The sequence below is a fragment of the Phyllostomus hastatus genome, unplaced genomic scaffold (assembly GCF_019186645.2).
Source record: "Phyllostomus hastatus isolate PE091 unplaced genomic scaffold, TTU_PhHast_1.1 phas_scaffold_28, whole genome shotgun sequence".
Lineage (NCBI taxonomy): Eukaryota > Metazoa > Chordata > Mammalia > Chiroptera > Phyllostomidae > Phyllostomus > Phyllostomus hastatus.
In genome coordinates, this window is record NW_025334022.1 from 14050073 (window position 1) to 14066392 (window position 16320).

The window sequence follows — 16320 nt, forward strand, 5'->3', positions numbered from 1 at the left end:
TGTGCGGTTGCTGGGGGTTATGGCTTGCAACCCAGGAATGTACCCTAGCTGGGAATCGAATCTGGGACACTTTGGTTCCCAGCCCACACTCAATCTGAGCTATGCCAGCCAGGGCTAGAAGTTAAATATTTAATGTTCTCCTCACTTGCACCTCCTTATTCTCTACCCCCAAGAACATTCACACTAATTCTTTAGAGCTGTTACTCGGAGATTTATGAGATGGGCCTTAGAGATGATAGAGAGGAAAAAAACATCTTTTTGAAAGACTCTGAAGATGTGAATTCCATCCTACTGGAAGGATCCTGAGGCCTCCTTGGGAAAGCACAAAGTTTGGATGAAACTGATTGTGGGTAGACCAGCCATAGATGCTTCCACTCATAATATTTAGGTCTACACAAAAGTAAGTGTTTCTCAAATTGTCTCAACATGTTTACCTTATTTTTATGCTGTTTACCTCCTGGAAACATATGTATTTTGGATGATGATAGGCTATCAGGCAGATAGCAGCACTGAGGGTTTTCAGGGAACAGGCAGAAACCCTTCATCTTTCAGCAGGCACCATGAAACACTGACGTGGAACTGTGCTGAAGTTTGCATAATTATTGTCTTATCTATGTGGGAGGTACTTGTCTTGTTGGTGATAATATTCATTTGTTATTTGGTTCCAGCTGCAAAATTCTGAGTGTTTCATTCTCCAGCACTAAAATGGGGCTTAAATATAAATGGACAAATTCTGTCCAGGTACCAGGAAAAAATATTACATTCGGTTGCCTTTTCAGTAGTTTAAACTAGGCCAAAGGCCATTTCTAGAGTTGTGTTTAAATCTGAGTGCAGTCTGGATTAGGTCTTGACCTTTAACTCCTTCCAGTGTCTCTTCTCCTAATGACGAAGTATATACCCAATTCAACTATTACTTCTTCAGCTCTCTCCTATGTGCCCCTTTACTGAAATAACACTTGATGGAAGAGGCAGAGCAGTACCTCTTTGCTATGTCATTTTACTTATTGAAAACAATCAAGAAACAACAACAAAGAAGAAATACAATGTATACAATACGATGTATAAGGAAGTTGTGTTATATATGGACTGATATCAGGCAAGATCCTGAATTGTAGACTTCTTCCTCCTACAAAAAAACAGTCACAGCATAGATTTTCAACTTTTGGGGAGTCATGTACTTTTTGTCTTTGCAATCTCTTCTTGTCTTCCTACAACATCCGAGCCTGCCCCAAATACTTTTATAAATGGTAAGCTGCTTGTATTTTGATGCATTGTGCAATATGATGGAAATTTTCATTGGGTCAACCTTAACCTTATACAAGAACGTAACATGAATATAAATGGACCTGGAAAACTAGGGATATAAACCAGACCTTGAGATTAACAGTTCTACCAATGGACAGGCAGAACTTAACCCTGGCTCCATCCTTTGGTGAAGCCCATGTACAAAACCTCTCTGAGAGCCAAATTAAAGCCTTAACCCTAAATAAACCTGATGTGAAAAGAGAAACACATGTCTCACCAATAATTATGAACTTTGTTTGCTGAAATCATCTGTAACAGTGCCAAAATAATCCATGGATGATTTCATTAAGAAATATGACCTTAATAAACTGCAGATAATGAAGATAAAGAGGGATGGTTACTTGGGTATAATTAAATAATGGTAAACCTATGAGTGATGTGTACATAGGGCCAATGAAGCTTATGGGTCAGATGAAAAGAAGAGAGCTCAGTATGTTCATTCTGATAGAAAATTAAGTTATACAAATGGTTAATGGGAAGATTGGCTAGTAGGACTGGTGGTCAAAAAAAGTGATGTGATTGGGCTTTCAAAGACAGCATGATACCAACCTAAAAATAAGCACTGTATATCATTTACAGATAGGATGGAAATGTGGTTGACAGTACTGTTGCTCAAAAATATGGCCAAGGCTTCTAAGATATACTGACTGTTGGATTTTCTGCTTTGCTTACACTTTCTCTTTTGCTGGAAACACTCTCTAATTCAGTTGATTTTTATCAGGAGTTGTTGATAAAAACGTAGGCTTTCAGCCCTGGCTGGTGTGATTCAGTAGATTGAGGGCCAGCCTGTGAACCAAAGTGTCGCTGATTTGATTCCCAGTCAGGGCACATGCCTGGGTTGTGAGCCAGGTCCCCAGTGAGGGGCACACAAGAGGCAACCATACATTGTTTCTCTTCCTCTCTTTCTCTGTTCTTCTCTCTTTAAAAATAAATAAATAAAATCTTTTTTAAAATGTGGACTTTCAGTAACTTGACCCTCAATATAATTTTTTAGAAAAATGTAGTATTCTTTCATCATAGTATGTTTTCTAAAAAAATATAATTGACTTTATTGGTTAATAAAATTATATGGGTTTCAAGTTTGTAATACTATAACACATGATCTGTATATTGTATTGTTTGTTCACCACCCAAAGTCAAGTTTCCTTCCATCACCATTTACCCACCCTTTACCCTCTTCTACCTCCCCTCACCCCTTTTCCCTATGGTAATTACCATACTATTGTCTATGTCTATGAGGTGTTGGGGCTTTCTCTTAACCCCCTCACATTTTTCACCCAGTTCCCCAACTCCCTTCCCCTCTGACAGCTGTTTTACCTTAGATTTTTAGTTTTGTCAACAGTGGGAACAGCAATGAAAATAATAAAAAAGGGAGTATACAGGGGGAGGTCTAAGCCTTTTAAAAATCCAATTCTTCACACTTGTCCCAAAAGGCAATAGAGGAGTGTCTATAAGTGCCATTTCCCACAAGGACCTGTGGGTACCTAAGAAACCAGAACCCTGGGGAGTAACAATGATTCCTGGGAAAAGCTGATGAAATTGACATTTTATTTTCTCCAAACAGATCAGAATGAAGGATTTCACTGCAGGGAAGAATGCCGGATTCTTGGCCACTCTGACAGGTGCTGGATGCCCCGGAACCCCCTGCCTACTCACTCCAAGTCTCCTGAGAATGTAGGGAACATCATCGCTCTGTCCATTGAAGCTACTGCTGCTGATGTTGAGGCTTATGACGGCTGTGGCCCCACAAAGCGGACTTTTGCAACCTTTGGAAAAGATGTTGGTGACCACCCAGCTGAGGAGAGGCCCACCCTGAAAGGCAGGAAGACTGCTGATGTGACCATCTGCAGCCCTAAAGTCAATGGTGCTATCCGAGAAGCAGGCAATGGCTGTGAGGCTATTAGCCCTGTCACCTCCCCCCTGCACTTCCAGGGCCCTCTGCCCATCAAGCCTTCTGTGTCTTACACAATTGCCCTGGCACCACCTGCCCGTGATCTGGAACAGTATGTTACCAATGTCAACAATGGCCCTTCTCGTCCTTCTGAAGCTGAGCCTCGTGGAGCTGACAGCGAGAAAGTCATGCATGAAGTCAACCTGATTCTGAAGGAGGGTTGCAACAAAGAGTCCCCTGGCATGAAGCGTCTGAAAGACATCATTCTCTAAACCAGTCTTGGGAAAGAAGAGAGAGAAATCATGCAGGCTAATGAAGAAGTAGGAGCTGATTATTTTCACTGTTCATCAGTGGTTGGTTCTTGAGTGGCTGTGTTTCAGAGCTTTCCCTAAATGTATTGTTTATAATTACTATTTTGTGACAATCCCTCTTATTTCAACAGGGGTGTTCAGTTGGAGCAAATTAGCTTTGGCTTGAGTTGTTCATGGGGCCTTGATATTGGGGAAACAGAGACAAAATCAGTTGTGAAAAGTATTATGTATTAAGTGTTTGAATTTATATATTTTTCTATGTCAAAATTATAATATAAATTACCACTATTTGTGGAGGATTACATTAAAAAATTTAAAACTCTAGACACTTTTAATAAGCTCACCACTGTTTTGTAGTATAGGCAAATTAATAGTCATTTATTGTGTACTATTCATTGATTCAGTGATGTGAAATTGAGCCCCCAAAAGGTTGTTTCTGAACACGAGTACTTTCCAATGCTGCTGCTTTGCTGCAGACACCCCTGCTTTAAGAACCCTTTCGCTAGCTGTGCTATTGTTTATTTGATATTGCAAATTGCCATGTGTGTGGTGATGGCAAAAGGCTTTTAGAGGTTTGTGGGTTTTTTCCTTAAAAAAAGATAAAACTATAAACAAAAACAAAGTGCAAACAACTGAGATGGCAACTGAATGAGCAACACCACACATATAGGTGAGTACTTTGTGGATGCTCTTGGAAGGTACCCATGGAGTGATTGCTCACATCTTGTAGAGTATTTTGCCTGCCTTTCAGTCTTCTGCCCAGATCTGTGATAGATCATTGCAGAAAGTCATTTTTGGAAATTCTGCTGTCTCATTTGCAGTTGTCAGAAATACTGTGCTGAAAGTTTGATGAGATCAATTTTTCTAATTTTCAGGTCCTGAGCAGTAAAGTTGGTCCTGTAGTTATCATTTTCTAGGCTTAGAAATTCCATTTTACATCATCTAAAACTCAAAAAGACTGAATCTGTTTTGAGATATAAATTAGTGTCTCTTTAAACACACATTTCAGTGTTTCCCAATCACAATTAGAATTATACTAGAAAGCATGTCATGGGCTAGAATTGAGAATTCCATTTTGCTCTGTATTGTAGGATTATAATTTGGGATAGTGTAAGCAGTACAAAATGTACTTTTAGGGAAAGGCAGGTAACAGCATCACCAACCCAATTACTGTGCCTTCTGTATGGAGACACTAGGACACTTGAACTCATCTTTTTTGTGATTAATCTTTTTTAATATTAAAAATTTGAACAGGAAACTATTAAAGTAGAAATTCTTTAGATTTAGCTAACTTTGCTGTAGGCTAGGAATGCAGCTTTTTATTAACAGGGTTGTTATGCACATTTTTGTTTGTTTAACATTCCTCCAACTCCACCATTTATTAACTGTCTATTAATATTAACTAGCCAACATAGTATTCTTGCAGCCTAAGAGTTCATTATTTTAAAAATAAACAAATGTGTCATCTTTGCTCTGCCTTGGTTTTAAAAGAGTTGTTTGTAGAGAAACAAACTTTGTGGTTCTGTTCTTATTTGCTTCATTTTTTCAAATTCAAGAGTACCCAGAAAAAAAAAAGACTTAAAGGTTAGAGCACTAAAATGCAAAGGAGAATTTATTTTCTTAGGTTTAGGTAAATAAGTCAGCTTTTAAATGTTTTAGTTATTTTTGCCTGAGTTCCTGGCATTTTACATTACTAGGAATATTTTCTTTTATGGGAAGAGGGTTTTGAGGGAGGGGTGGGTAAAGTAGTGGGAATGGGATTAGGTAAGGGAGAATATTTCTGAAAAAGAACCTATAATGAAGCTACAAATTCATGTTTATTTCTTATTCAGTGCTGAATACTACCTCATGCAAAATACTGGTGTGGCTGCAGATTTCCCTCCTAAACTGAAACAATTAAAGATCGATTACCGTAGCATCTTTGTTTTGGCTTATTTTATTCCTTTCATACACTCTTTTTCCCCTTTGATCCACTTCATTTTAGTAGTTAGCAGATTTTGAAGTAGGTGTGTATTTCTGTTTATAAATGACTATTTGATTCACACATTAAAATAAATTATTTTTCACTTTAAGAAATGAAGACTGCCTATAGAATTTAGACTGTTCCTCATTTGACCCATCCTGATATTATATTGTTAGCTACCACCTCAAGGTCACTTTCAAGTCAAATTTAACTTTTTATACAGCTGTATTTCTTACTATGCTCAGCGGGAATAAAGGAGCTGAAAAGATGTGGCAAGTAGGAACAATAAATTTTATGTGGCTGTTGAGCCAGAGGGGGCACTGGTTACCATGTCTCTTAAAAGCCAAGTTTAAAATGCTTACAGTAGCAGTGGCATTGATTTCACTTTTCTGTTGTTATTTTTATCCACCATTTTTTCCAGAATTCAGTATCCAGGTATAGACCAATTCTTTTTCCCTATCAAAATACTTTGTTCTCAGTGGGCAGTCAGACTTTTTGTCTTCCATACCCTTTATTGATTGTGTTCAGATAATTTCCCATATAAGAAAATATGTCTTCCCTCTACAATTGTCTGATGTATACATACCCACAGAAGCACTAGTGCATCTTAAGATAGTTCTGTAATCTGGTTTTACAGGCACACTGTGCCTTCAAATAGAAATTTTGTGCAAGGATCCTAAATTTACCTTTGGCTCACATTTGTCAACACTTCTTTCCAGCATGTCTGATGAAAGCCACAAAGGCCAGAGGGCCAAATATTCTTCCTTTTCCCTCTCTAAATGTTACACAATTAAACATGAGTTAGCAATTTTAGTTTCTAAATCATAGGGAGTTCTGTCTCATTTATTCTGATGTCCCTTTTGGGGAGGAGTTAGTGTGGAGGAAGATTTGTTTTAATAACAACTGTTTTGGGCATGTCCCTGGGCAGGTAAACTTCATGGAATATAAAGGGTTTAGTTCACTTTAATTGATTGCTTTTCCCCAACTATGGCAATATACTACATACAAGGAATAGAAAGAGGGGAGCCGTGCTATGTGGAGTCTTTTTCTTTTTTTCTATACTGATAATTCTTTGAACATGTTCAGAATGAAACTTACTATCCTTTCGATCTTAAAGCCAAGAGTAAATTATGGCCCCTTATAGCCTAAGTAGGTAATTGGCCAAGGGATCCTCCAGTTCCTGAAGGACAGTGGTTCTCAAAGTGTGGTCTCTGGACCAAAAGTAACAGCATCACTTGGGAACTTGTTAGAAATTATCATTCTCAGTTCTCACCCAGAGCAACTGGAACAGAGACTTTGTGAGTAGTGCTTAACAATGCATATGGATCAGATATCCACTAAAGGTTGGAGGCTTGTTAAAGCATAGGTTGATGGCTCCACACTTAGAGTTTCTGATTCAGTAAGTCTGGGGTGGGGCCTGAGTCTTTGCCTATTTAAAAATTGCCAGATGATGCTGATGCAGCTAGTTTATGGACCACACTTTGAATATCACTGTTCCAGGGTAAACCCATCTAATAGAGCTAATTGCATATAAAGTGCTTATTCAAAGCAATTCATTGGCATGTTGACCCACTGATCACTAATCAAAAATGTTAAAGGAATACAACTTAGAACACTGAAAACTGGAACCACCCATAGTATCATCCTGGTAGTGTTACTTCTGCATACAACTAATTGTATGAAGGGAATTCTGTTGAACTTTTCATATAGCTCTATCATATAAATAAGCAAAGCAGAAGTGGTCCACTTGAAGCAACAAGGACAAAGGGAAGTTTTGGGAGAGGCAGGGGTATAGGGCATAGTTCAACTGGGCATCCAGGATGGGAATGTGATTATTATTGTATATAATAGAAGTTCTGACTGGAATTCCATTTCCTTTATGGAGATCATTTTGATGTTGAATATTACCCAAAGCATCTTGACAAGTCTGGTCCACTTGGTTCTTTACCTAGGGTAATAAGACCCTAACTGACTTTGAAAACCTGCCATAAATGAGCTCAAGAAGTTCATTGTATACAGTCTTAGTGTTTGCCTTCTTGGTAAAATTACATTTAAGGATGTCATTTCATGAGTCAAATTGTATCTGCTGACACTGAAGTGTATTGAAATGTTTTTTTAGTTTAAGTATGTAACAAAGTAATATTCAAAGGGGATGTGTGGGGGTGGGACTGGGTGGCTTTTTATTGATAATTAAATATTACAGAGCAAAACATGTTGTCCTAATGAAGTTGTTGCAGCTCTCTTTGTTTTCTTGTGAGGCTGGAATTGGCCTGTGGGTCACTTGTTGTGTGAACATGGATTGATTTCAAATAGAACTCATATTGCTTTTGTAAAACAAAGAAAATCAACCGCCTTGTCCGAAACATATATTGTGAGGTGCTCTTGGTAAAGAACAACCCACGAAAACCTGATCTTGATTGGAAAGCACTGTAGGTCATTAGGGAAAACTGATGATGCTGATTATTGCTCCAGCTGTATTGGCAATTAAAGATAACCTTGCTACTAACTAAAAGTTGTTGTCAACCTTAGCAAACAAACCAGCTAACACCATTACATAACTGGTTAAGCAGATTTTCACTGGCACTGGCTAGCATTCAGCTGAGGAAGGCTAGGATACAGACTTGAATGACCAAGAGCCAGACTAGCTCAAGCTAGAAATTCAGCAGCAAATACCTCCACATACTATTTGAATGCTAAGGTATTAGTTGCAAAAGGCTTATGCCTTCGCTCCTCTAGTGTGGGGAATGAGCCTGATGACACTATTACTGTTTACCTGTCAAACCAGGGTGGAACTTTAGAGGGATGCAAGTACAGTATGTCTCATTAAGCAGTCTCTGTTGCTGATTATATGAAGATGAAATTATTGTATATGCTGATCTGTATGTTATGTACATTTTCACAGTGATTGATCGTTGTAAAAAGAAAAAAACAAAACAGAATCACCACTCTATTTTATGAAGATAAAACAGCTTTATTAAATTATTACAGTTATGTTTTAAATGGTATTATTTGCCACATTGTTTCCTTTTATCTGGTGGTTCTCTGTTTCCCCCTTAAATGTGTTTTCTCTGCTTCATAAATTTAATGCATTTTAGTATTAAAGGCTATTATGGAAAAAATATTGTTTGGTGAAATGTCTCTTGGACAGTGTTGGCTGGCTTTCAGGTGGGGGTGACTATTAGGCCTAGGAAGTAACCCACCCTTGATGGGGTCACTGCTGTTAAGGCCCAACCATTCCTCTTGCCTTTTCCTTTTCACAGTCTCCAACTGTCCAACTAGGAGAGGACTCTCCTTTAGCCAGGCTTCAGTTATTTCCTGAGTATCTCCCTTCCTTTCCACCCCAGTCAATACGTTTATCTGCAAAGGAAGACCCATTCATATTCAAAATTGTAAAGACTTTCCTGGGTGGTACATTTTTATTGTTGTTCAAATGCAGTTGTCTCCATTTTCACCACCTCTCACTTCCCCTCATCCCACCCATCCCTGCCTCCCACCCTTAAACCTACCCCTTTGGCTTTGTCCATGTGTCCTTTATATGTGTTCCTTGATGGCCCTACCCCTATTTCCCCTGTTATCCCTCTCCCCACTCCTCTCTGGTTACTGTCAGTTTTTCCTGGTTGGTACTTTAAAAAACAGCACTAAAATGATTCTTTAAAATAAACCATTTTGGGGTCAACTTAACAGTGAGACTCCTCTGAAGAATTAATTTTTAAAAAGGTGAGAAATAGTAGAGGCTGATGGCAAGGGAAAAGAGTGTTTAAAACAAAGGTGACCTGGCTGCCCTTTTGATGCCTTCAGGTTTGAAAGTGAAGCAAGAGGAGAGGCTCTCATTTTCCATATAACAAGGCTGCAGTGAAAGCCCTGACAAGCTTTCTTTTATCCAAACTATCATTCTGTGAGACTTACCACTCAGGCTATAAGTATTCATTCTGGCTGCAACTAGCAGAAAAAAAAATCAGAGTGTGTGTGGGGGGTGGTGAAAGGGAATGGCAGAATATTTCCAAATAGTGCTTTTAGTATCTAAAGGCTAAATTGCTTCAGGATGACCTATTCTCTTTGGACAATTAAAAATGATCTCAAGGAAGTCCACTATTTCCCTGGATCTCAATCTTCATGCTTTCACTATCCACCTGTCCATTAAATTGAGATTGCATCGTGTCCCTCCAGAATTAGCCCTAAAGCCATAGTCATAACCAGCTATTTACCACTGTAGTTTATCAGGTGTTATATCAGAATGTAAACACAGACATGCTCGGTGGGACATACGAAGTCACATACATTGGTATATGTACAGATTTTCACACAGAGTCACAAATGTTCATAAAGATATATGGCAAGGAGGCTGTTCTGTCACTGGCTTGAAGGCCATTACATCATTGGACATTATAAGTGCTTCTGGTTAGCCCACACCAAGAGTACAAAGAATATGAGTTTATTTGATCCTTTTCCATTTGTTATTTCCCTCAAAGGGAAAGGCAACTCATCCCTAAAATAAGATTTGTCAAGGGATGAGCAAGAGCAATCAATTCTCACATGGTGAAGGGCATTCACATATGCAGAATAGGTATATCCAAGACCATCAACAAGTATTGTAATTCTGCCTCAAGTGAGAGAGTAATCATTTTAGAAACATAACCTCAAATCTGTTTAAATTTATAAAACAAAAATTATTAAAATGATCTACTACTTCATTTTGGTAACAATCTGCTTGTGACTTAACTCATGTGTGTCACTGATTTTCTGGATGGGTTCAAGAAAACATTGTGGGAGTTGTTGCCTAAGAGGGCAGTTCCTGATAGGAGGTGATAGTAGCTCCAGGGACAGATAAAGACTAACCTTTTTATTATTCTGGTTTAAGAGTACATATATGCCTTAGGGAGGTATATAAGGGGGCTTCTAGTAAGGGGCTGGGACCCTTAATCCCCCAAACAAATTCTCCAGGACAGGATAAAAAAATGTGCTCTTAAAGTTTTAGGTCTTAATCTTGTGCATGTTGACAAATGGCCTACTTGTACATGTCACACCTATCCACATCCTACTGCTTTTTATGTGAAGAAAGAGGGCCAGTGGGAAGTGACATGAGATTCTCTCAGTTCCATAAATTTCCTGGCTTGGGGAATTCAATGATTAGTACACCTTTGGGAGTCCACACCATCTTACTGGGAATCCCTTCTGTTTCTGCCTGAGGTGAGAAAGGATCTGTGCTAGTTAGTGGTCTAACACTTCCCTACTTTCCTTTTCTTTGTGTTTCAGTGTCTTTACTTCCCCTGTGTGTCCAAAGCCTTAATTTCCCTTAGCTGCCCAGGTTCTCTGTATGCCCCTGACTCCCCAAACAGGGCTCTCCCCTCTCATGTAAATGTCTTTCCTACTTCCCTTCCCACTCTAAACCATCTCTAAAATTTAACTGTATCTCATCCCTTCTAGGGTTTTTCTCTGCTATGATTTAAGGGAGCCAAATTTTTATTGAAAACCAACTGTGTTCTATATACTTTACAAACATCATCCCATTTTATTCTCACAGTAACCTTGTGTGCTAGATGATGATGATATCTGTATTTTATACACAAATAGAGATTTAGAAAGTTTAGTGGACTTGCCCAAGGTCACATAGTTACTAAGTAGCAGAGCTAGGATTTAAATCTGTGTCTGTTAAGTTAGAAATTATTACTCTTTTCAATTACTCTTAAGGGGCAGGTGATCAACCAGATAAATTTTTCCTGACTAGAGTATTAAAATGAATGCTAATTTCTTAAGTCACTTATCTACTTGGAAAACATTAACATTTTAACTGACATCTTTGAGAACCCAATGTCATGGTCCAAAGAAGTGATTGTAGCAGTGGATTTTCAGGCCAGGGGGCTTTTGATCATCCTCATAGGTATCTCCCCATGCCTTCTATACCCAATGCCTGCCTTTCAAGTTGCATTAGTCACGTGTGAGAGGTCTATGGCTCCTTTTAGAGTCTGTGCACTCTAGCTAGTCAACAGCCCTTGAAATGAAGGTCTGGTACTGGTAACCCTGTATTCATCTGTTCATCTGGATTTTAAGCAATCTGTCAAGGATGTATTCATGTGTGTTACAGGTCAGCACAGCTGGAGTCAATCCCAATATATGTTCCCAACAGGCCTTGGTGACATGTTCAGATCCAGAAAGTTGGCTGATAGTGAGGGAGGTTGAGAGATAAAGGAGTGGTAGTAGTGGTGGAGGGGGAAGGCATACTTGAAAAAAATGGAAACTCCAGGCTACTGGAAGGAAAACTCTCAAGGAATAACAAGTTAACTGGGACAATGGCTTAACTGGGACAAGAGCTCACAATAATTAGTTGTGAGCTCTTTACTACCAGTGGCCTAGAAATTGGTTTTATGCCTGCCTCATAGTTCTGGTGGAGTTGAAGAGGTGTTGATAGGCCCCCAAATGTCCTTTATCTTGTTATTCTCAGTCAACAAGGGCCCTGATATGTAGCTAAACTAGGAAGTGAAGTCAGATGAAGGAAAATGGGAAGGGAGAAGAGAAATGATCCCAATTACATGCATAAAGTCTCTGGTAATGAATATACCAGCTTCCCCCCAAAAGATATAAAAAGAATTTAAAGACCAACACATTTTTAAATCCCTGTTGTTAAAGTGTTCTTGTTCATTTTGCCTTGGTGGCCCAGCACTTTCTCAGTCTGAGATGTAGTTTTCAGGGTTTTTTTTTTTTATGCCAGAATTGAGTTACATGAAATGCTAAGCACTGAGATGCATTTACAACACTATTTTAACATTCATTTTTTTCCTTTCACAGAAAAATATGGAGTGTCAGAGACCAAGTCAGAGAAAATTTATGATCTCAATTAACACACAGGAGCTTTTCCCCAAATATCTGATAAGATTTCCTCATTCCCACTGCCACCACTGTGGTCCAGGCCACAGCATCCCTCATCTGAATGACTAAATTAGTTTCTTAATTTGCCTCTGTTCATCCACCCTACCTCTCTTTATCACATTTTTTTTTACATCGCCAGCCAGAAGGTTCTTGCTAAAATACAATGCTGGTTAAATCACAGCTCTGCTTTAAACCTGTCAATTGTTTCTCCTAAGATGAAGTCCAAACTTCTTGACATGAACTATGAGAGTGCTTTTCAATTTTTTTGGATTGCTTGCTCCCTATAGTAAGAAATGCATTTTGCATCACTGCTAAATATCCCACAGACATCACTGAAACAAATATTTCACAGACAGTACTTACCCCTGTTACCTGCAATGCACTTGGAAATTTTCTATTCAAATCTGTATGTCAATGGTCAGCCATTTTTTGGGGGGGTACAGGGCCAGATGGCAAATCTTTTAGGTTTTGAGGACAGTATGGTCTCTGTTGCCATTACTAAATTTGACCATTGTAGCAGTATACCCATATACTTTCATTTAAAATTCCCAGGACTTTGTGCATTGCCCTAAGCGCCCTCAGTTTTCAAATGCAGGGGACCCACCCCCACACCCCAAATAGTAAATACTCTCTCTCTCCATATATATATATATATATATCAGTATCACACAATGTCTTACAGGCCTAGATCTCAAATTGATCCACACCAACTTCCTATTTATATGTCATACTTCTTTTTTTTTCCATTTCTTCCCCTGGAAGTACCAATGAAGTATTTATCTAAACTTAATTAGCAGGCAATGAGCTGGAAAATAATTTTCACAATCACTAAAGAGAGAAAAAAAATCAATGTTTTTGTTGTCACAAAACAAGCTCTATATCTTTCTCTTGTCTTTTATATATATATATATGTCTTTCATATATATATATGAAAGACATATTTTTTCATAAATATATATGAAAGACAAAATGCTCAAATGTATGAATGTAAATAAGTACATAAATATATATCACAAGGAAATCACAATTTAACAAATTCAACCTTCATCCAACTTCACAAGATAAATCTTTTCAAAGACTGAAAATATGAGGAAGAAAGCGATACCTTTCTTTCTTGTACATTAGCTTGAATTTTCAGATTATGTTGCCTACACAGCTTACAAATTTTGAGGGAGAATAGTGAAGATAAAATCTTATAGTTTTCTTTTCCAACTCTTCTCATTTTAGTGTTACCATCTTGTCTGAGAAATCAGGAAAACTATTTTCTTCTTCAGCCTGACTCTGTTTTCTATTTTTAAGCATTAATCCATCTCTAAACTTTACAAGAAATCTATATTCATCCTCCTTCTACTCAGAGCCTCATATACCATAACTACCTCTACAACCCTGGGCCAATTGCATGAGGCACAAGACTTAAGGGGCGTGGGAAAGCATCACTTCTGAGTGCTTGCTGAGTACCTGAATTTGAAGAATGGATGGACAGTGGGTTGGACTTTGGGGAAAATAAGGAAAAGTTCTTGCTATAATCTAAGCAGAAGGTGTGAGGACCTCAGTTAGGACAGTGGCAGTGAAACTAGAAAGAAAACTGATCTTGTTATAGGATTAGAAGTAAAATGGCAAGAATGAGATGAAATAGCTGGTATGTGGGAGAATTTATAATAGTCTGATCAGAGGAAAATGATCATACAATATTATTTCCTACTCTATAGTTCCACTAACAGACACACACTCATGCACACACCTATAGTAGTTCCTTATTGGTTCATTCAACAAATATTAATTGAACACTTACTATATGATGGACAGTCTTCTAGGTGATGGGGATATAGTCTTTTGAGCAAAGATCTAAATAAACTGAAATAATAACCACATGGGTATCTGGCCCAGAGATAGGAGGCTTCAGGTTTTGAACACTGCAATAATATGACTGAGTATTTAACAGTATCTCTCTGACCTATGGACTGTACAGAGTCAAATGCAGAGGAAAGGAGACAAATTAGGAGTCTCTTGCAATAATTCATGCTAGACAAGATAATTCATGCTAAACCAGAGTGATGGCCATGGGGAAGGTTAGAGGTAATAAAATCCAGATACATTCTTCACTGCCTCTTTGCAGCCAAACATGGGGATAGCAGTATCAATAGAAAATAAAGCCTGGGGTATGGCAAGAACAATTGTAAAATGCTAGGGAAGCATGAGGTCCTGATGGGTGAGACAGAATAGGGAGGAATGAAAATTGTGAGAAATGAACATAGGACCATGTGGAAGAAAAAGGCAGGTGGTTAGATCATGTTTGAAATCAGTTTTCAGTATCAGATGTTTCTGATCATATAGGCTGGGTGATTATCGTGCTTTTCACAGTGTCTATTTCCTTGGAAGGTAACATGGTTTGCATCATTTTGGAATAATGAACTTGTTTATTTATATATGTATAGATTAGGGAAATACTTGTTTTTCTCTAAGCTAAATGAAACAAAAGGAAATTTTAATTGACCCTAAGGGGAGTAATTAATGGGTCAGAAGATTCCCACCCATTTTTTGAGGGGCAGTGCCCCTGTGTGAATGGACTGTAGGCAAAATACCCTCTCTTGCCTATTTTCCAGCCATCAAGTGTAAGATGCCACTTCTGGGGTTCAGGACCATATAGACAACTTAGAATTCATTCCTATTGGTAGAAGAGTGGAAGCAGAGTAAGTCATATCTGGAAATTGTTTGGGCCTTGAGTTTTTTAAAAATTTTATTTATTGTTGTGCAATTACAGTTGTCCCTATTTCCTCCTATTACTCTCTCCTACCTTATCCACCCCCACATTTCACATTCAATCTTCCTTCTCCCCATTTTCTTTGTCCATACATCTTTATATATGTGCTTTGATTTGACCCTTCCCTAGGTTTTTTAATTTATTATGAAAAATTTTAGATACATAGTTATTGAGAATAGTGTTATGAATGATGTCCCCATCATATAACTTTAATAATTGTGAATACACTTGAGCTTAGTGTTTCATAGAGAATAAAGTGGAATGGGGATACTGGATTAGACCTTCTTTTGGAGTTCTGACATTTTGATATCCCTGCAATCAGAAGACTCAGACTATACTCTGGTCTAGGAATAGGAAGCATCTCCAGGTTTTATAGACTGAAGAACATGAGGAGGCAGAAAGAGGGGGAATGATAACTTTTAAAATTGGAAAAGTTTTTACCAAGTACAGATAGAAATCCATGAGCTTCTGATGGAACACAGCCCTCCAGAGATTATGAGATTGGTATATTATGGTTAATTTCTTTCTCTCAGAAGTTTTCAGCTCAGTTTATCCATTCTACTTGTGGCTTTTCCTCTTTCCTTTTGATGAAACACTAATTCACTATTATATGAGGTCTTTCCAGAAGGTATCCAACTATGTAATATGAAAAATAGAGGCATTTATTGAAGAAAATACAAGATACAAGAAACATTGTACGTAGGACAATGATGCCTCAATCCCCTTCAAAGTAGGCCCCTTAGGACCTCTCACAGTTCTCCCTGTCACCATAAGGTGCGCCATGATATTTTCCTGAATCTCAGTGATGGTCTGATATGTCTTCATTTTCTTTCTTTCTTTTTTTTTTTTTCTGGCACCAGCTTTTTTGGTAGATCTTTTTAAATGTTTTATTTTATTTTATTTTATTTTATTTTATTTTATTTTATTTTATTTTATTTTATTTTAATTGTTGCAGTACAATTTTCTATCTTTTACTCCCATCCCAACTCACCCACCCAATCCTCCCCTCCTCCCTCCCATTTCCACCCACCCCTAGTTTTTATCCATGTGTCATTTATAATTGTTCCTGTATACCCTTCCCCTTTTCCCCTGGAATTCCCTCTTCTTTCCAGTCTGAACTCTGTCAGTCTGTTGTCTATTTCAGAGTCTTTGGATATATTTTCTTGTTTCTTTGTTTTGTTGTTTAGGTTCCTGTTAAAGGAGAGCTCATATGGTATTTGTCTTT

General features: G+C 38.1%; 1 protein-coding gene across 3 annotated transcripts in view; it reads left to right on the plus strand.

The window, feature by feature from the left end:
• The window catches only part of PCDH19 (protocadherin 19), a 209122-nt gene extending 205654 nt beyond the window's left edge, over positions 1 to 3468 (plus strand). For all 3 annotated transcript variants that reach the window (XM_045817671.1, XM_045817672.1, XM_045817673.1), the window contains one exon: positions 2870 to 3468. In XM_045817671.1, the coding sequence (XP_045673627.1) occupies positions 2870 to 3468 (599 nt within the window). The remainder of the gene's footprint in view (positions 1 to 2869) is intronic.
• The last annotated feature ends 12852 nt before the right edge of the window (positions 3469 to 16320 follow it).